Raw genomic sequence first — 19,595 nt, 5'->3', positions numbered from 1 at the left:
GAGAAATCAGCACCCGGATGCACCTGCGCACACAGGCCCTACTCCGCTAGGTTTCCCCCTTAGGATGGCCTTCTCGTCTGCCGTTGGAAGCCACAATGTGAGCGCTCTGCACTTACCTGACAAGGAAACACTAATAGGTTCATGTGTAACAGCAGTATTGCACGTTTATATTTTAAGAGCCCTCAAAATATACATTAAGATTTTATTAATTTGACAGAGAGACAGGCAGGCGGAGCCGCGGAGAGGGAGAAGCAGACGCCCCGCTGAGCAGGGAGTCCGACGCGGCACTTGATCCCAGGACACTGAGACCATGACCTGAGCCACAGGCAGATGCTTAACAGACGGAGCCCCCCAGGTGCCCCTGGAAATATATATTAAAAGAATTTATAAGTAAAACCCTGTTTGTGTCAAAATAACCCCGTATGTGTCGAAAGAGGGTGACGGGTACATAGGGTATCCTCACACCGTTCTACTTAAACGCACATTAAAACTTTTCCATTAACAAAAAAAGCCTTTCAAGAACGTACAGGCTAACTTGCAGCTTGCCTGGCACACACGAGTGTGTTAGACCAGCCTGGTGCCAGAGCTGTAAACACCCGGACCTTGGCCGCACGTTCTCACCTCTCCTGACGGAAGCAACGCTCCTCGTGTCTGGGTCCAGCTTCTGCACCAAGGCACTGGGGTCTATCTTGGTCCCGGCAAAAACATCACTGTTCACGAAAGCCCATTCCTAGGAAGGAAAGAAGACGGAAGACTTCCCTGCGGCTCCAGAGCACAAGGCCAGGTCGGTCCCGGGGCGGGGGAGCCCTTGGCGGGGCGTCCAGGTGAGCAGGCCAGCTCCTCCCCGAGAGCCTGCGGGAGGTAACCCTCGTCCCCCTCCGCCACCCGGGTTGAGCCCACTGGGAGCTCGCAGCTGGGAACCTAAGGCACTACTTCCCGCCTGCCTCAGAACACCGGACGGGCTTCGTTCCTGGCGCGGGGACCCTCTCAGAGCAGACGGGATCGGCAGCGATCGTGAGCTGAGAGGTCAGCCCCCGGCGCACCGTGACAGGAACCAGGTTTCCTCCCGAACCCGCGCCATCTCATCCTTCCCAGAGCACTCTCTGTTTCATGACCACTGCTGGACCTCGGCAATCCCCCCCCAGGCTTCCGACCCGCGCTCACCCCACAGGGAGACTTCAACCCCCCTCCCCTCGCCTCCCCCCGTCACTGCCGATCACACTGTGCTGAGCCAGAGCCCACCTCCTGGGCCCACCTGGCTCATTCCAGGTCCAAGCTCCAGGACTGGGGCGAGCGGGAACTAGCCTGAGGGCCCAGGTGAGGGGCTGGCCTGCACCCAGAGCTTGCACAGGGCACCTCAACGAGAAGCCCACGCTCCTCAGGAGCTCCCAGGGTGGGAGGGAAAGTCAGTAAACAAGATAAACAAGACACACGAGGAAAATCACAGGGGCCAGTGCTGGAGCCTGGGAGGCGGCTGGGAGGACCACGCAGTGAAGGCCACCCCAGTGGAGCCCTCCCAAGGAGGAGCCGCAGGGGGTGAGGGGCAGTGCCGCCCCCGGCCGCGTGCACACAGCCAGTCCTCACTTTGCATCACGTGCCCATTTGGACACTGTCCACGGTGGTGCTTTACAGCTTCACATTTCTGGACCCTCACACATGAGGGGTTGATGCTGCGCCACTGGTGTCCTTCGAGGACTGCGATGTCATCACGTGACCAGACCCCCGGTGGTCCGTCCGTGGAACTTCCTCCTCCACGCCACAGCGCGGCCCCTGGACTCCTCATCGCTACTAGGCCCATCTGCTGCTCTTCCCCTCCAGGTTTCCTTCTGCTTCCTTCTCTTCCTTCCACGTGTTAGACACACTCATCCCAGTCTCCATGTGACAATTCAACCTACTGCCCTCCCAGCGTTGAACTCTGATGCCGACTGTCATGCGTGGTGGGCCGTGTCCCTCTAACTTTGTCCACAGTCCTGAGTTCAGCAGGTTTCACTGGCTGTGGGAATCCCACGAGGCCTGGCCAGCACAGGGACGGAGAGCCAGGGCTGCAGGCGAACCGTCGGGTGGACAGGGACAGGGCTGTGGCAGGTTGTCCCCAGCAACCACTTCGCCAAAGACAGTTACAAATGTCACCAGAAAGGAAGAAACTGCAGCTCAGGAGCTATGCCCTGCCCCAGTCCACCTTACGGAAACCCCGGGAGCTCGGCTCCTGTGCCCCTCCGTCCCCCAGCACGGCCACAGCCCCTGGTCCAGGGAGGTGAGGCCCCTCGCCCCCACTGCAGGCGGGAAGGCCGACAAAGTGGTTCTCCCCACTGGCCCAGCTTCCCCTGCAGGGCAGAGGTCCTGAAGGGCCAGGACGACTGGGGGCCACGCCCTACAGGCCGGGGTCTCTTTCTGGGGTGATAGACACGTTCTGAAGTCTGTAGTGACGGCTGCACGACTCTGGATACACTAACGACGCCGGTAGACGTGTACGCTCCAAACGAGCCACTACTGCCAGAGCTCTCAGCAGAGCCAGCGCATCGAGCTCCTTCCTCACCCTGCGCGTCCGTGTAACGGAACTCGGACCGAACTCGGACCGAACTCGGACTTCTCCGCGGCAAACAGGGAGAGGGCGGTTGGGAAGTTATGAAGACTGGGAGTGCAGCCGTGGTGTGGAGCGCTGTCCTGTCCACTGTCCCCGCGCCTGTGCCTGGCCACGGGGGCAGCATCAACGCCCTCAGGCAGCCCAGGGGTCAGTGCAAGGGTCGCAGCAGGGGGGCTGCAGCCCAAAGGAGGCACGGGGCAGAGGGGGGGTCAGCCTGTGGTCGCAGCCTGGGGGTCGCAACCCGGGGGTCAGCTGAGGGTCACAGCCCGAGGGTCGCAGCCCAGGGGTCACAGCCGGGGGTGGCAGCCCGGGGGTCAGCCGAGGGTCACAGCCGAGGGGGGTCAGCTGGGGGTCACAGCCCGGGGTGGGGTCAGCCGGGGGTCACAGCCAGGGGGTCACAGCCCAGGGGTCTGCCGGGGGTTGCAGCCCAGGGGTCAGCTGAGGGTCACAGCCCAGGGGTCAGCCAGGGGTCACAGCCCAGGGGGTCAGCCGAGGGTCATAGCCTGGGGGTCAGCCAGGGGTCACAGCCCGGGGGTCTGCTGAGGTCACAACCCAAGGGTTGCAGCCCGGGGGTCACAGCCTGGGGGATCAGCCGGGGGAGTCACAGCCCAGGGTCAGCCGGGGGTCAGCCGAGGGTCACAGCCCGGGAGTCAGCTGAGGATCACAGCCCAGGGGTCAGAGCCCAGCGGTCACAGCCCAGGAGTCAGCCGGGGGTTGCAGCCCAGGGGGTCAACCGAGGGTCACAGCCCGGGGGTGAGCTGAGGGTCACAACCCAGGGGTCAGCCAGGGGTCACAGCCCGGGGTCAGCCGGGGGTCACAGCCTGGGGGTCTGTCGGGGGTCGCAGCCCAGGGGTCAGCCGAGGGTCGCAGCCGGGGGTCACAGCCCGGGGGGTCAGCCGGGGGTCGCAGCCCGGGGATCTGCTGAGGGTCACAGCCCGAGGGTTATAGCCCGGGGGTCACCGCTCGGGGGTTCAGCCGGGGGTTCACAGCCCGGGGGTCAGCCGGGGGTCGCAGCCCGGGGGGGTCAGCCGAGGGTCGCAGCCGGGGGTCACAGCCCGGGGTTCACAGCCCGGGGGGTCAGCCGGGGGTCGCAGCACGGGGTCAGCCGATGGTCAGCCCCGGGGCCACACGCACGGCGGGGCCGACCCCCGAGGACGGCTGAGACTCCCTCCGCCGCCCCAGGGACCCCGAGAGCAGCAGGCTGAGCGCGGCCCGGGGGCGTCCCGGGGACACAGACACACACTCCGCCCGCCGCCCCGCCCGCCGCCCGCCGCCCGCCGCTCACCTTCGCGCCGAGCCCGCCGGCCGCCTCCCGAGCCGGGGCCGCCTCCGGATCCGGGGGCGCGGGGCCCGACGCCGCCTGCCCCGCGGGCCTCACCGCCGCCTGGTGCACGCGGGCGCGCAGCCCCCTCACCTTCCCCATGCTCCGCGAGCCCCGCCGGAAGCCGCGCGGCGTGCGCCCACCGCCGGCCGGAAGCTGGTCCTGCGCGCCGGCGGCCGGGCGGAAACAGGGGCCGGGCGGAAACAGGCGCCGGGCGGCTGGGATCCGCGCCCCCCCCTCCCGCCCGCCGCGCAGGCGCCCCGGCGGGAGGGGGCGGGGCCAGGACTGCGGCCCCGCCCCCGGCAGGTGTGGGTGACCGCGGCGCTGCGGACGGCCGTCGGGCCACCTGCGGGCGGGGGGGAGGACGGGTCCTGCACGTTGGGGTGCGGGTGGCTCGCCGCCGGCCCCCTGTGCCCTGCTTCCGAGAACTGACCACCCGCCAAAGGGAATGGGGGGACTCGCCAGCCGCCTGCAAAGCGGGGTGCCACCTGCCAGGGGGACACAGGTGCTTCCCAGCGGGCACCACACCGATGACCACAGCCACAGGGCCGGGGTGATGGCATCTGTGATTTACCCGAGGCCACGTAGCAGGCTGATGTATGATGTATGTCCGCTTACACGTTCCAGGCCTTGCTGAGCGCATGACATTCTAGAAAAGGCGAGGCCACACATGTGCCAGGTAGACAGCAGGTGTGCGCCGGGCGTCTTCCCCAGGCCGGGCAGGAGCCGGCTTGTCCCGGGCCAGAACGTGCCAGCAGGGAGCGAGGCCGCTTGTAGGTAAAGAAGGCGCCCCAGAGACCTCAGGCCGGAGCGGACAGGGGGGACGTGCCAGCGGACATCCGGGCTGAAGGCACAGACAAATGTCCCCGGGAGACCCCCCAGCAGCCCGTCTGAGGCTTGACACCCCCGCCCCCTGCTCCGTAAGGGCTGCCGGGGGCCAACGTGGGTCTGGGCCAGCATCTGCCAGACCAGGTGGTCAAAGGAGAGAGCGGCTTGCTGGGGCTACAACCTCCTCCTGCCCGGCGGGAGCCCCACCAGGTGGCCTCCAGGCCTGCTGGACCGCGCCAGCTTCAGGGCCTGCTCTTTGCCTCTTCCGGGCAGCGCAGGTTTGCTCAGTAAAGGGGAAAACAGTGGCAGCCCCGGGGGGCTCAGCGGTTTAGCACCGCCTGCAGCCCAGGGCGTGACCCTGGAGACCCGGGACCGAGTCCCCCGTCGGGCTCCCTGCATGGAGCCTGCCTCTCCCTCTCCCTCTGCCTGTGTCTCTGCCTCTCTCTCTCTCTCTGTGTGTCTCTCGTGAATAAATAAATAAAATCCTAAAAAAATAAAAATAATCTGAATGACAAAAATATTTACAAAGGAAAAATCATCCATAACAACCTGTGTTCAGGGCCCCTGGGAGGCTTGGCGGTTATGCATCTGCCTTCGGCCCAGGGCGTGATCCTGGAGACCTGGGATCGAGTCCCACAGTGGGCCCCCTGTGTTGAGCCTGCTTCTCCCTCTGCCTGTGGCTCTGCCCCCGCTCTTTATGAATGAATAAATAAATAAAATCTTAAAAAAAAAGAGGGGGGGGAAACAGCATCCAACAAAAGGGACCAGTTAGGAGGTTTGAAAGTCCTGGGGTCTCTTCTGTCCCTGGTCCCCCTGACTGACCTCCTCCCGTCCATGCTTCCATACCCTACCCTGTTATCCTGACATTTCCATCTGCAGCTGGATCTCTCCATCTCCACCTGAAAATGTAGTGAAAACCGCAAAACTGAATTCTTGGTTCTGATCCCAACCTGTTCCACTGCCTTACCCAGGCGGCTGCCCAAGCGGAAACCCGAGGTGTCGTCTTTGCTGGCTCCCCCTCTCCCTGCCAACCCGGCAGCCCCCTAATCTCTGCCCCCCAAACTCCCCCCCCACCCCAGGGGCTCCTGCTCTGGCCCCCTCTCTGGGCTCCGCGCCCTCTAGCTGCACCCGGGGACCCCTGGAGTCCCTCTCTGCTTACCCGCCCCTCAGCTGCCCAGGCCCTGCCCTCCGCGGGAGGTCCCGCCCCAGCTGCTCAGCGCCTCCCAGTGCTCCACCTCCGAGTCTCCACTGATCCCCTCCCTGCAGGACCCGGATTCTTTGCTTTCTCTCTGGCTCATTCCTTCGTCGCCCGAGGGCGCTCACGGCCCGCCGTGGTCACACCCTGGGCCTCTGGGCTGGGAGCAGGGGCCTCCTGCCCTCTGTGCACCTGTGTGCGCCGAGGCCTGGGGTCCCTCGCAGATGGGGAGGGATGGCCTCCAGGTGGTGCCCACTGCCCCACTGCCCCTCCCTGTCCCCCGGGCCCTCCACGAGGGGCTTTGTCATGAAGCACCCAGGGCCACTGACTTTTCCACACTGCGTGTGCCAGCACCTACCCACAGATTCCCGTCGGAGGGCAGTGCCCTGCAGCTCCGGTGCCACCCGCAGGTCCTAGGATTTGGACTCCCCGCCCTGTGTGCCCCCAGCCAGTGCCCTAACCCTGCCCTCGCCAAGTGCCAGGTGTCAGGACCTCCTTCCCGGGGTGGCCACGGGGTGGGGGGTGGCCACCAGCTTCCCAGGTGCAGCGCCCAGGCCCGTGCCCCTCAGCCCTGGGAACGTGTCCTCCGCCCATCTAGGCCCCTCTTCCTGCACAAGTCCTGGCCTGAGTCCAGGTTCAGGGTGCCCCGGGGCCTCACTCCAGGAAGGAAGGCCGGTGCGCGAGCCCCCAGGTAGATGGCGAGGCTTGGGGTTGACCCAGACCTGTCTCCCCATCTCTCCACAGGGGTTGGCACCTTGGGGTTCTGGAGGCTGCAGGCGCAGTAGACTCCAGAGGCCCCAGAAAGGTAGGCCTCAAATGCAGGGTCGGGGTGTGGGGGCAGAGGGGGCGGCATCCCGAGCGGGACCCCAGCCCATCCTGCCGGGCCCAGGTGCTGGAGGGCGAGGGAGGGGAGGCCGTCCTCCACCTCCAGCGACTCTGGGAAGGCCCTGCCTCGTGGGGGGGTGTGCGCTGAGACCTGCCCCACTGGCTACAAGCTGGGAGACTGAGGCAGGGGTGGAGGCCGGTGCTCCTTAGCCTGTTTTATCAGCGGGGGGCGCCGCGGCCATGCCCAGAGCCTTCCCCGCGACCCAGAGGGCACAGCAGGTGAGCTGCTGGCGGGGATGGGGTCGCCTGTGCTGCGTACACACGTGGGCACCCAGGCTCCTGGGCGCAGTGCCTCCCTGCGGTCCCTCCAGACACGGCCCCGGCGGGTGGGCTGGGCTGAAAGTGCAGAGCTGGCTTCTGCCGCCTACACCCCAAGACCCGGGGCTTTGCTCCAGGGACTTGCGGGGTTACGGCGGGTCTGAGTCCCTGCGGGGCCACCTGTCGTCTGAACATCTCCGCGGGCAGACCCCGCGCGCACACCCCAGACCTTGCGGCGGGTCCCCAATCTGTGTGCTTGGGCGCGGGGCAACCGCAGGTGGCGTGTCCACAGTGTCCGTGCCAGGAACGCGGCAGGAAGCTTGGGGGCTGCCGATCAGTGGCTGCAGAGTTCCCAAATTTGGAAACCTTTGGGGTGAACATAATGTGCCCGACCCACTGCGGGATGCCGGGGCGACTGGAGGAAGCGATGGGGGGGAGCGGGGGAAGTGCTGCAGCAGGTGCCTGGTGGGGCCGCTGGCTGCCCCCCAGGGCGGCCCCACAGCCCAGGCCCCAGACTTCCAGGTTTGCTTCTTGCCTCTCCCTCCAGCCCCCAGCCAGGCAGAGAGCCGCTTCTGATGTTTGATACGCGGTCAGATTAACTTTTAGGTAACATCCTTTCTTTAAAAAATATTTTATTTATTTATTCATGAGACACAGAGAGAGAGAGAGAGAGGCAGAGACCCAGGCAGAGGGAGAAGCAGGCTCCCTGCAGGGGGCCCGAAGCCCACTGGACGCTGGGCCCCCAGGATCACAGCCCGCCCTAAGGCAGACGCTCCACCCCTGAGCCACCCAGGGGCCCCGGTTAGCATCCTTTTCTGGTTACAAATAATACGTGGCTGTCGTAAACCATTTGGAAAATAGAGAAAACTACCTTAAACCGTTACAATCCCTCGGTTCCCCTTGCGCAGAGGTGCCTGGCAATGGACGGTCAGTTCCTCCCAGCGCCTTCCCCCGACCCCCCAAACTGGGTCTTGCAGCTTTTTTAACTAGGAATTTTCATGTTGCTCAGGTGTAAGAAGGGTGAGGTCTCCCTGGCGCCCACCCAGCACCGCAGTCCAGGGGCTCAGCCCAGCCCCCCACCTACCCGTGTAACCTCTTCCGACCCCCCCGCAATTCCTCATGTGGATGGGGTCACCCCCAGATCAGGGCACACGTTCCATCCCTCGCTCCACCTTAGCCTCACCCCAGCTTAACCAGCTCCAGGGTGCTTTGCCTGCAGAATGGGATCTTCCCCCCTCTCCCACCCCTGTGCTGTCACACTCACCAGCCCTGGTGGGCTGGGCCCTGGGCACTTCGCCCAGACCCCTGCCCCACCTCCGTCTTTGCAGGCTGTGTTGAGAGCTTCAGGGTTTTCAGCTCAGCGTCCTGAGAGGAGGACCCTTCACCCCCACCTTTCAGGAACTGGGCTACAGCCGTGTAGCCACCTGCGCAGCGGGCGGGCAGGACTGCAGTCCAGGCTTCCCAGAGCCCAGGCTGTGGGCCGCCACTGCTGCCCTGCCCTGCTCCTCTGCTGCCCCGTGCTGGAGAGGTACCGCTATTCCTTGAGAGAGAACGAGGAGGAGACAGAGAAGACCGCCTCCCGGCCTGCAAGGCCTTCCCAGGTGAAGGAGGGTGAGATCTTTCTGGATAGGTCCCTCTGCGCCGAGAGGCCAGCTCTCAACTGCGGCCCAGAACCGAGGCCAGGTGGGGGAGTGGGGGCAGGAAGCAGGTGGACAGGGTTGGAGCAGCTCACGGGAGACTGCGAGCTGGCTGGCAAGGGTGATGTGGACTCAGGTGGGCAGACACAGGGACGCCCACCTCTGGGGCCTGGGGGAAACTGGGGAGCCCAGTGAGATGCCTCAGTCTCCTCTGCAGAGGAAAGAGAGTCTTGAAACTGGTGCGAGAGGCCAAGAGAGAAGTTTTTCAAGAGAGAGCAAAGGCCCCTAGGGTCACCTTCAGCCTCAAGTGATCCTGGTTCTGTCCTGGGCTCCGGATGTCCCCCGCTCCACCCCAGCACCGCGTGCCGCCTTGGTGCAGGCTCCGTGGGGCCTGGGCTCCGGCCCCTCCTGAGGATCAGACCCCCCCCCCCCCCCCGGGTGTGTGAAGCCCTCGCTCCAGCCCCACAGCACCACGGGGACGGGGACGGGATCCAGGGGGCCGCCGGGACCAGCGGGTCCGCATTCCTCGCAGGCACCCTGCCGAGCGCTCGGGGCCGGGATTTCCAGGTGCGCCGCCCTTCCTCCTCCCCCACGCGGTCCTGCCCCCAGATCTGCTGCTCCGGAGCGGGCTCGCCGCGGGGTGGGGAGCGCAAAGCTCATTTGCCTACGGCTGCTCTGTGGCTGCCGGTGCCCCAGGGGCAGAGCCCAGCAGTTTCCGCAGCAGCAGCCCCGTGACCCGTGACCTGCAAAGCCTGCCCTGGGCGCACTCTCCGTGCCAGGCGCTGTTCTGGTCCCCGTTGGCCCAGAGCCTCACACCCTCCGGTGTAGGCCGGTGCTCAGCGTCCTCACTGGCAGAGGGGGAGGGGCGGGGCAGAAACCAGAAGCCAGGAGGGAGCAGCCGGGTCCTTGTCCTTCCCCTCCACGGAGCCAGAGCCGGAGCCGACAAGACACGTTCGTGTATTGAGTGCCCCCGCCCAGGGCCACAAGAAAGGATGGGCCCTTACCAAGCATGGGCACAGCAGGGAGAGCCCTGGGAGCGGCGTTTGGGTGGACCCTGCATGACGGGGAATGCCCAGGCAGGGCGGGGGCGGAGGGCTTCGGATGGCCCTGCGGACCAGACGACACAGATGGGCCCGGGCATGGGGCAGGCAGGCAGACTTGGCGGAAGCGAGGGCTCCCGGCTGGCGGAGGAAAATGAACGTGGGCTTTCTGTGGAGCTTCCCAGGGATGGCTCCTGGTGGGAAGAGGCGTCAGAAAGCTCCTTACACGTGCCTCCCAAATGTCAACCTGCCCTGAAACCCACCTTCTTCTGGGGATGGGCTGGGGCCGGTGCGCCACCCGCGCCGCCGAAGGCCTCAGATGCCGTGCGTGCCTCCCCTGCGTCCTCCTTCCCTCGTGCTCTCAGCGTTCGGGGAAGCCGGGCCCTCACCGGCACCGCGCTTCCGGGGCGGGAGAGAAGAAAGTGTTGGGCTGAGAACTTCATTCCTGTCCATTCCATGCAAAGAAACAAATGCAGAAAAAGTACATTGTTCCCCCAGGTCCAAAAGTTAAACGGTGGAAGCAGAAAACTGAACGAGAAGAGAGTTCTTTTTATTTTCTTAGAGAGGGAGGAGGGGGGAGGATCAGCGGGAGAGGGAGAGAGACTCTCAAGCATACCCTACAGTGAGCACGGAGCCTGATGTGGGGCTCGATCTCACGACCCTGAGATCACGACCTGAGCTGAAGTCAAGAGTCGGATGCTTAACCAACTGAGCTACCAGGTGCCCAAAAAGAAATTTCTCTACAAATCTAGGAATAGATACTCCCTTAAAACAAAAAAAAATCTGCAGTAGTTTTGTTGAAAGCTCCACGATCTCTGGGACCTTGTCTCCATCACCTTTTTTTATGGTTTGCAACTTTACATTTATTGAGCACCTGCTGTGTGTGCCAAGCCCTCTGCGGGACCCTTTCATAGGTCTTCATTTGTCCCCACAATGGAAGGACGGCGGGGGGAATCCAGGGCCCAGGGAAGGAAAGGGATCGAGTGTGTAGAGGCTACTACCACCACCAGTGGGCCGATCTGGGGGACCCCAAGCACAAGCTCCTCTCTTAGCTCAGCAGTCATGCCCCCAAACCAGGCCTCTGGAGCAATCATGGAAACTGAGTCCTTTAATCTAGGGTTGGAAGGTACAAAGTTGTGTCAACAAAGGCAGCGCAGACTTTCAGTGGACACGCATCCCTAACGATGTCCACAAGTGGCTCTATTTGGCATTGGTAGAAATGACAAATTGAACAGGAAATGGCAGTTTGTTAAGGAGAGGAAGGGACCTGGAACCTGGGACCTGGGACCTGGGTTAGGGTTGGGTGACTTCCTGACCTACTGGCGCCCCACAGGTCAACCTGGTTTTCTTTTTTTTTTTTTTTTTCTTTTTTTTCAACCTGGTTTTCATACTGAAAGGAGAAATTAGATTCCAGGGGGCAGGGAAGGCATGATGACCTTCCATTTGTGGTAATGAGGATGTTAGCTTCTCACACCCCCGCCCATCCCTCACATCTCTGTAGAACTATAAACAGTTTCATTTTTAAATTATGTTTTTTTGGTTGTTTTTTTTTTTAAGTAGGCTCCATGTCCACCGTGAAGCCCAACATGGGGCTTGAACTTATGACCGTGAGATCAAGACCTGAGCTGAGATCAGGAGTCAGATGCTCAACCAACTAAGCCACCCAGGTGCCCCGAACAGCTTCATTTCTAATCTGGGCTCAGGGCTGTTGTTATTCTGATCATGTAAATGTGCACGACTGAGCCAAGTGGACATTCTATAATTATCGTTTCTTCCTTGTACAACTTCTGGTTTTCCCCCAGAGTTGATCATTGCTTCACTTTTTCTGGCTCAATCTCCTCTGAATCCAGAGCCAAGTCTTCTGCCCTCTAACAGGGTCTCAGTGTGATCCTGCGCATGGTCAAGCCCGTTGGCTAATCTTTGTGTTCTGATGAGGGCTGGGCGGTCTCTGCTCAGGCTGTCAGTCAGCCCCCGCCCCAGCCTCCTCAGGGTGTCCTTCCTTTAGAGGAGCTGGAGGGAGGAAGCCAGAAAGAGGAAGACTGCTTGACATGTAGGTGGGGATGAGGATACCCAGGCCAGCATCCAGGAGAGTAGGTGGCTAGAAATGGCCCCAACCTCTCCAATATCTTCCCCACTTTCTATGCTCACCTGGCAGCTCTGACACCCATGTGGCCTGGCTGACAGTAGGGCTGTCCATTGCCCTGGCACGGGTGACTTTCTGCCCGTTTGTATGGATCTGTGGGGGATCCGGCGAGACAACTGTTTGGAGCACCTACCAGGGCAGCCACTGTTTTCTGCTCTGTTCCGCCACCTGCCCACCCCCCAGTAGTGCTTGCCTCCTGCCTCTGCAGCTGCCTCTGCCAGCTCCTGCGCTCCCTTCCTCCCCCACAAAGGGAGCCACAGCTGAATCAACATCACAGAAGGAAGTTACTGGTAGGAAAAAAAAATCAAAAAGAAAATAAAAGCAAAGATGGGGGAAGGGTCAGGAAAAGACAAGAGTTGGGGCAGAAGGAAGTTGGCAAAGGAATGCAAGATAGGAGGGTGTGAGCCGGGAATGTGCTGTCACAGCCTTGCTGTTGACCTAAGTGCCATCACATCACGGCATCCTTTCAAGGGCCAAGCTTGTTTTCTGCCTTTTTTTAAAAAAAAGATATATGTACCTATTTGAGAGAGAGCGCACGCATGCAGTGTGTGGACTCAAGTAGGGAGAGGGGCGGGGGGAGAGAGACCCCCAAGCCCACTCCTGGCTGAGCACAGAGCCTGACTTGGGGGTGGATCCCATGACCCTGAGATCACGACCTGAGTGGAAACCAAGCGTCAGACACTCCACTGACTGAGCCGCCCCCGGCGCCCCCGTTCTCTGCCTTTTGAGTGCTGGGTGGTTGTTTCTTCGGTGCCTCCTCTGATGAGTGGGCCCCCAGGTGTCATGCCCTGCTCATCATACCCACACAGCGCCGTGGGCTGCGTGCCCGACTCTCCAACCTTTCCCCAGCATCGGCCAAGATACCGAAACCCTGCCTGGGATTCTCTATGAAAGGAGCCTCATTTTCTCCAACATTAAAATATTTTATCATGGGGCAGCCCGGGGGGCTCAGCGGTTTAGCATCTGCCTTCGGCCCAGGGCCTGATCCTGGAGCCCCGGGCTCGAGTCCCACGTCGGGCTCCCTGCGTGGAGCCTGCTTCTCCCTCTGCCTGTGTCTCTGCCTCTCTCTCTCTCTCTCTCTCTCTCTCCCCCTCTCTGTCTCTCATGAATAAATAAATAAAATTTAAAAAAAATTATCATCTTCAAAATCTCACAACGGAGTCCTCCGTAATCCTCTCGGCACCGTGTACTGTGGGGATGCGGCTGGGAGGGAAGGGAGGCTGGGCGTGCCCAGGCCAGCATGGGGCAGCCAGGGCATGGAAACAGCCTGCCTCCCACATCTCTTCCTCCTTTCTGCAGCCTTGGCTGGCCCCAGCCCCCCACCCCCGTGCCCTGAATACTTTGGGGGAGCCCTTCTCATTCCGCCTTGCATCGCCGTGGTATGCCGGTCCCCGAGCTGGCCCTGGCGTTGCAGAGGGCACTAACTGCCGGGCCAGGTGCCAAGGCCTCACTGACCGCCCGAGGACGTGCAGCTGATCTCCTGGACGCTTAGGCGAAAGCGGCCGCAAATGGAAGCTATTGGCCACCTTAGAGGGAAAGGTTGTCCCCAGAATTCTGTTCTGTCATCTTTTCTCAAAGCCCAAGCGTCCTCCCTCATGGTCACTGCCCCCGGAGGCGCTGCTGCTCGGGCCGTCCTATCCCCTGCGTCACACCCTCACCTCCGAATGGACAGCCCCTCGGTGCGCACCCCAGGACCCCCGTCTGCCACCTGCTGCCCGAGTCGGCGGCACCGAGCCCTGGCTCCACGGCCTCGGAGGTGGGGTGCGCCGTGGGCTCTCTAGCCGTCTCCCTGTTCGCGGACAGTCTATTTACATGGTTCTCTGGCGTCACACGGCGCTGGCGGTCGGGGTGTCCTGCGAGGAAGAACGGACATGCCCGGTGCCCGGTGCCCAGGTAAACGCGTGGGGCCCGTAGCGCCCCTTACCTCACGGCCCCTCCAAACCTGCGCCCGTGCGAAGTGCTATCTCACTTGGTTGGGGTGTCTGCCTTCCTGGCGGCCCCCGTCTCCGCACCGCTGGCTTTCGTGCGGCCCCCGGGCTTCCTCCACTTGGCATAAGGCTTGGGACTCACGCATGGTGCTGACGTTCTAGTACACGCGTGTGACGCCGCGGACTCCGCTCCGGGCGCTGCTGTACTCGGCTTCCTGGAGATGTGATTCGCAGCACTTCAATCCACCCCTTCAACATTTTCTAATTTGCCTGGAGGCCTCCATTTGACCCACGGATTATTCAGAAGTGTGTCTCCCCGGAGCTTTCTCTAGGCCTCTCTGCTGCTTATGTCCTGGTTTTAATTCCACGAGGCTACAGGATGTGTCGGGTGGGACTTCAGTTCTCTCCGACGGCTGCGGGTCTATTTTGTCACCTGAAGACATTTGCCTCGCAACCAGCGGGTTTAGACCATTTACAACTAATGTAATTATTTGAAATGGTTGGATTTAGGTCTGTTGTTTAAAGTTTTGTTTGTTCTCTGTTTTCCATTTTCATTTCCCTCCCCTGTTGTTTTTTGCTTTGATCTTTCAGCTCGCATAAGTGTTTTTAGCGCTGCATTTTAATTTATCAGCTGGGGACGCCTGGGTGGCTCAGCGGTGGAGCATCTGCCTTTGGTCATCTGTCGTGACCCTGCAGTCCTGGGATCAAGTCCCACATGGGGGTCCCCACAGGGAGTCTGCTTCTCCCTCTGCCTGGGTCTCTGCCTCTCTCTCTGTGTCTCTCATGAATAAATAAATAAATAAATAGATAAATAAATAAATAAATAAATAAAATCTTAATTTATCAGCTGGCTTCCTGACCGAGGGTTTTGCCAGCACCCCTTGTCTCCACCCATCAGGGCATCCCTTCCCAGCCCAACGTCCAGAAAGTGGAGGCTTCTCTTGGCCACGTGCACCATGCTCATCTGGGGTGCTGGCTACCTTGAACTAAGCCTGGGGTCTTGGGGGGGACAGGACATTCCCCCCATATCAACCTTTCATCAGGTTTTGACTTCTCACCCTGATCTTTCAGAAAATTGCTGTATTTCACTCTGTGTGATATGTCTAGTTGGGATCAGTGATAGAGATGGAGTGGGGTGTGCTTGCTTGGTCTCAGCTGGTGCTCGAAGTTGCTGGTGGCTCCTTTTTCCTGCCAAATAGTCTCCATTTTGTTTCATTTCTTACAAGTTCATTAAGGTAGAATTTACATGCCAATACTCACGGATTTTAAGTACAGCATTGAATGATTTTAGCAAATTTACAGAGTTGTGAAATCCTCACCACAGCCCAGCTTTAGCACATTTCCATGACCTCACACAGTCCTCTTGCTCATTTGTAGTCACTCCCTGTTGTTCCTTTTTTAAAATAAAATAGCTCAAGACTACAGGAAAGTGTGAAGACCAGCATCACCAACACCCACATACCCGCCATCCTCGTCCATCCGATCTTAACATTTTGCCTTTTACTTTGCCCAGAATGTTTCGCCCTTAAAAATTTTAAGTTAAAGACCTCTGTGCTCCCCTCCGAGGAGTCCTCTGTCCTCTGTGCCTTCAGAGGTGACCACTGTCCTGAGCTGGGGACTCATGAGCGCGTGGCTGTCTCCTGCATCGCGTGGGCCGCGTGTTATCACACCACACATCCTTCCTCAAGCCCTGCGCTCAAGAACCTCAGCGTCGACATTGGAAGGTGACTTGCAGATACACACAGCTCTGCAGAAAACACTTAAATTGGTGGTTTTCATTCCAACGTGTGAATGTCCCACAGCGCGTCTTCCGAGTCTGCATTCGGTTTGCTGCCGGTTTCTCGGGACTCCGGGTATTTCCTTAACGTCACCCTTTGGTTAACGGCTCCTTTTCTCATACTGTGTCCATGGATTTGGCCTCCTTAGGACATTTGTACTTTAGAACATGTCGAGATTTCCCTGGTGGCTTAATAGATGATCCGTTTGTGGGTTGGAGAGAAGGGGTCACATTCCTCAGATTCTCTACAGGCCTCACTGGCGTTTCTGTTCGCGTCTGAGAGAAGCACCGTGAAGACCGCGGTCGTGGCCGGGGCCACCTGCTAACGGGGCTGTCATCAGTTTTTGTTCTACGTATTTTTGTAGCCGTTTTGTGCAGCACAGAAAGACCTGCGACAGCTCAGCTTTCCTTGTGGATTATGAATTCTATGACCTCCATCGTTCCTTAAGCATTTAACGCGTTTTTTTGCCTTGACTGATACTTTTTTTTTTTTTTTTTTTTTTTTTTTAGGGAGGAAGAGGAGGACGAGGGGCTGAGGAAGAGAGAGAATCTTCCGCAGGCTCCCTGAGATCATGACCTGAGCTGAAATCAGGAGTCGAAGGCGTCACTGACTAAACCGCCCCGTGCTCCTTGAATCAGACCTTTCGATATCATCATTTCTACATAATTGTGAGTATTTCCCAGCACATACTACGTTTGTCTTCTAGTCCTCTATTTTAACAGTTTATCTAATAGGTAGCATTTCTTCTTTTTTTGCCTTTTTTTCTTTTTAATTGTGGTAAACAAACAAACAAACAAAAAACCCACACAACATCAATTTAACTCTGACCTCCCTTCCCATTTTTAAGTGCCCGGTTCAGACGTCACTTCCACATTGTGTGCAGACAATTTCCAAAACTTTCTCATCATGTAAAACTGAAAGTATCCTCCTTAAGCAACTTTACACTTCTCTTTGCAGTGAAAAACAACAAAAAAACAAAACAAGACAAAACAACAACAACAAAAAAACTTTTATACTACGGAAAATCGTACACAGCCACGAAAGTGGAGAGAACAGTTCCGTGCGTCCATACGTCCCCAATATTCGCTTCACCAATCTTCAGCTCCCGGCCACTCTTGTTTTATTTATGCTCTCACCCACTGTTGTCCCAAAATGAGCAAAATGTTTTAAAACTTTGAAAGAGAAAAGAAGAGAGTTTTTACTGGAGCCCCATGAGGCCAACTGCCCGGGCTCCGCAGAGCTCACAGGGAAGACTGTGCTTGGGGAGGGGGTGATCGGCGCAGTTATGTACGGTTTCTCATAGAATCACCGACCACGGCGACCAAGGACATTCCAGAAAGCTACAGACTTTATCTTACGTTCTTGGTGTGGGCGAGGCTGTGTGACTTTAATCTTATGGGAGTCAGGGAGGGCTTTTTGGTTTTCTTACCTTTATACTTGGAATGCTTCTTTCTGGTTGTTTTTTTTAACAAAGCAGACGTACAGTGTGTGCTCCGGGCAGAAGCAGAGTCCATGCTTTGAGCTCTTGCTGAGTCATTTTGACCTCGGGTAGATGTTAAGATAGAGCTCCCCTGGGAGCCCGCACCCCGTGCATGAGAAGGTGAACATCTCCTTTATTTCACCATTTTTCCTCCATCATCCGACCCCACCATTCCCCATCATTTGGCAGCACACCCGGCGCATCGTATCACGTCATCTGTAGACATTTCAACACGTCACTCTCAAAGGCGACAACGCTTTCCTATAATCACAAAATCTTTAGCACACCTAAAAAAAGTAACAGTAATTTTTTTTTAAAAAAAGATTTATTTGTTTGAGAGGGAGCAAGAGAGCACAGGGGGTGGAGGGGCAGAGGGAGAGGGAATCCCAAGCAGGCTCTGTGCTGAGCGTGGAACCCAACGAGGGGCTCGACCCTAAGACCCCAACATCACAACTTGAGCTGAAACCAAGAGTCACATGCTTATCCGACTGAGCCTCCCAGGCGCCCCAGCAGTAATTTCTTAATATAGCAGATCCATGCATCGTGATCGGTTGATTTTTCTCCCAAATCCTTTAATCTACGGGTTCCTGGGCCATGTTTTCTCCCTCCCTCTTCTATCTCTTGCAGTTTGGGGTCTTGGCGCTTGCATCCCTGTGGTGTCATTAACACGTCCCTCTGTCCCCTGTTCTTCCTACAACCTGTTAGTTAGATCTAAAGTCTTGGTCTGAGTTGGGTTCAGCAGTAGCAATTGCTGTACTTAATTTATCAGTGTCTAAATTTATACTGTTTCACCCAGACAGCTCCATAAAAGGCATGTGCACAGTACGCGGTATCTGTCTCTGTGGTGTCGGGGCCGGTGACAGTCACTGCTTTATCTCACGAGCCGCCAGTGGGGGTGACTTGGGGACAGTCTCAGTCTACCTTTCTTTGTTATTCTCTGGAATCATTCCATAATGAACAGATTCCCATGAAGAGAGCATTTAATGGGATCTTGTCCTGTCTCTTTATTTTTAAAACTCAATGTGAGAATTGTTTATATGAAGAGGGAGATGGCAACCCACTCCTAGGTGCTGTGATTCCTGAACTTCTGGAATATTCTAGAATATTTGAAATCATTCCTGGGGCACCTGGGTGGTTCAGTCGGTTAAGTGTCTGACTCTTGTGTTCGGCTCAGGTCATGGTCTTGGGGTCATGAGATCGAGCCCTGCGTCAGGCTCAGCACTCAGTGGGGGAGTCTGCTTGGGGTTCTCCCTCCCTCTCCCCTGCCCGTCCCCCAACTCGTGCACCCCCCCTTTCTCATAAATAAATAAAATCTTTAGAAATATGATCATTCCTGGTATCTTATTGTGTGTTTTTAATTTACAATCCTTTCTTATTCATTCTATTTCTTCTTCCTTTTTTATTTTTATTTTTTACTTCTTCCTTTTTTTAAACAAGATTTGTCAAATTTTCTTTTTTTTTAGATGCGTATATCCTATTTAAATTCTTAAGAAGACTCTCTGTTCTTACATATAATATCAAATACCTCCTCTTAAAACGTCCATCAACGAGCGTCAGGAACAGCAGTGTGCTCCCCTGGTCTCCTGTTATTTTTGTTTCAGATTCTTCATATTTTTACCTCTATTTTTAAAACCTACAGTTACATAGGCTTGGTCATTTCTGCTTACATCCTTGCTCACCTCTGTGTCACGCACCCTCGTGTCCCCGTTGGATGTGTGCGTCTGCCCGTGTGTCTGCCTGCCTCCTGCTGCAGAGCATCCTTCGCGCACAGGGCAGGGAGCTAAGGGTCTGCGTCCTGGTTCATCTGGAGATGCCCGATTTTGTTTCTGTGTGGACCTAACCATCCCCGTCCCCCACCCGAATCCCCCGCACCTCGTGGCACCCTCTCATGCTATCTGCTCTGTCCTGCGAGGGCATCAGGAGGGTCCTGAGGGCATGTGGCCTGCTGCCCCAGCCCCTCTGTGGGACCTGCAGCTTCTCCTGGCACCGGGTGTCTGCTCCTCCTTGTGCACAGGACTTGCTCCCAGGCCTGGTGGGCTGATGGGTGTGGGCATCATGCATCTGCACCTGTCTTGCCTCTTCCGACCTCTGTGCTGGGGCTGCTCCTGCCCTGCTCACCATTCTGCTCCTCAGTCCCTGTCATGCTTTTCATCTCCGTGACCGAAATCCTAATTCCCGGCCCCTGATGGAGGCACCCGCCTCTCCTGTGTGTGCAGTCTGCAGGCCAGGCCCCTGTCCCAAGGTGCAAGTCCGTGGTCCTCTGTGCTGCAGGGCACAGCCACCTCCGCCCATGGGGGTGAATCCTTGCTGTCACCATAGTACCTGGGCCACACTGCTCATCCCTCCCTCGTGCTGTTCTGCTCCTCGCCGAAGGCGTGTGACGAATGGCAAGCCCCTTGTCTGCTTGTGTGACCCTCCCTGGACACCCGAAGGCGGGAGCCGGTGCAGAGTGCAGGGCTGGGGTCTGACGGGACACTTGTGGTGTGCAATCAGCCACATGTAACTACTTCCTCTGAAG

General features: G+C 58.3%; 1 protein-coding gene across 2 annotated transcripts in view; it reads right to left on the bottom strand.

Moving 5' to 3' along the window:
* The window catches only part of SLX9 (SLX9 ribosome biogenesis factor), a 33,924-nt gene extending 29,899 nt beyond the window's left edge, over positions 1–4,025 (bottom strand). For both annotated transcript variants that reach the window (XM_072807205.1, XM_072807206.1), the window contains exons 1-2: positions 3,870–4,025; positions 622–730 (exon numbers count right to left, since the gene is read on the bottom strand). In XM_072807205.1, the coding sequence (XP_072663306.1) occupies positions 622–730; positions 3,870–4,007 (247 nt within the window). In that variant the 5' untranslated portion in view covers positions 4,008–4,025. The remainder of the gene's footprint in view (positions 1–621; positions 731–3,869) is intronic.
* Positions 4,026–19,595: the final 15,570 nt, after the last annotated feature.

This window comes from Canis lupus, chromosome 30, assembly GCF_048164855.1.
Source record: "Canis lupus baileyi chromosome 30, mCanLup2.hap1, whole genome shotgun sequence".
Lineage (NCBI taxonomy): Eukaryota > Metazoa > Chordata > Mammalia > Carnivora > Canidae > Canis > Canis lupus.
Note: the sequence above shows the minus strand (reverse complement) of the source record. Positions and strands in the feature narration are given on the sequence as shown.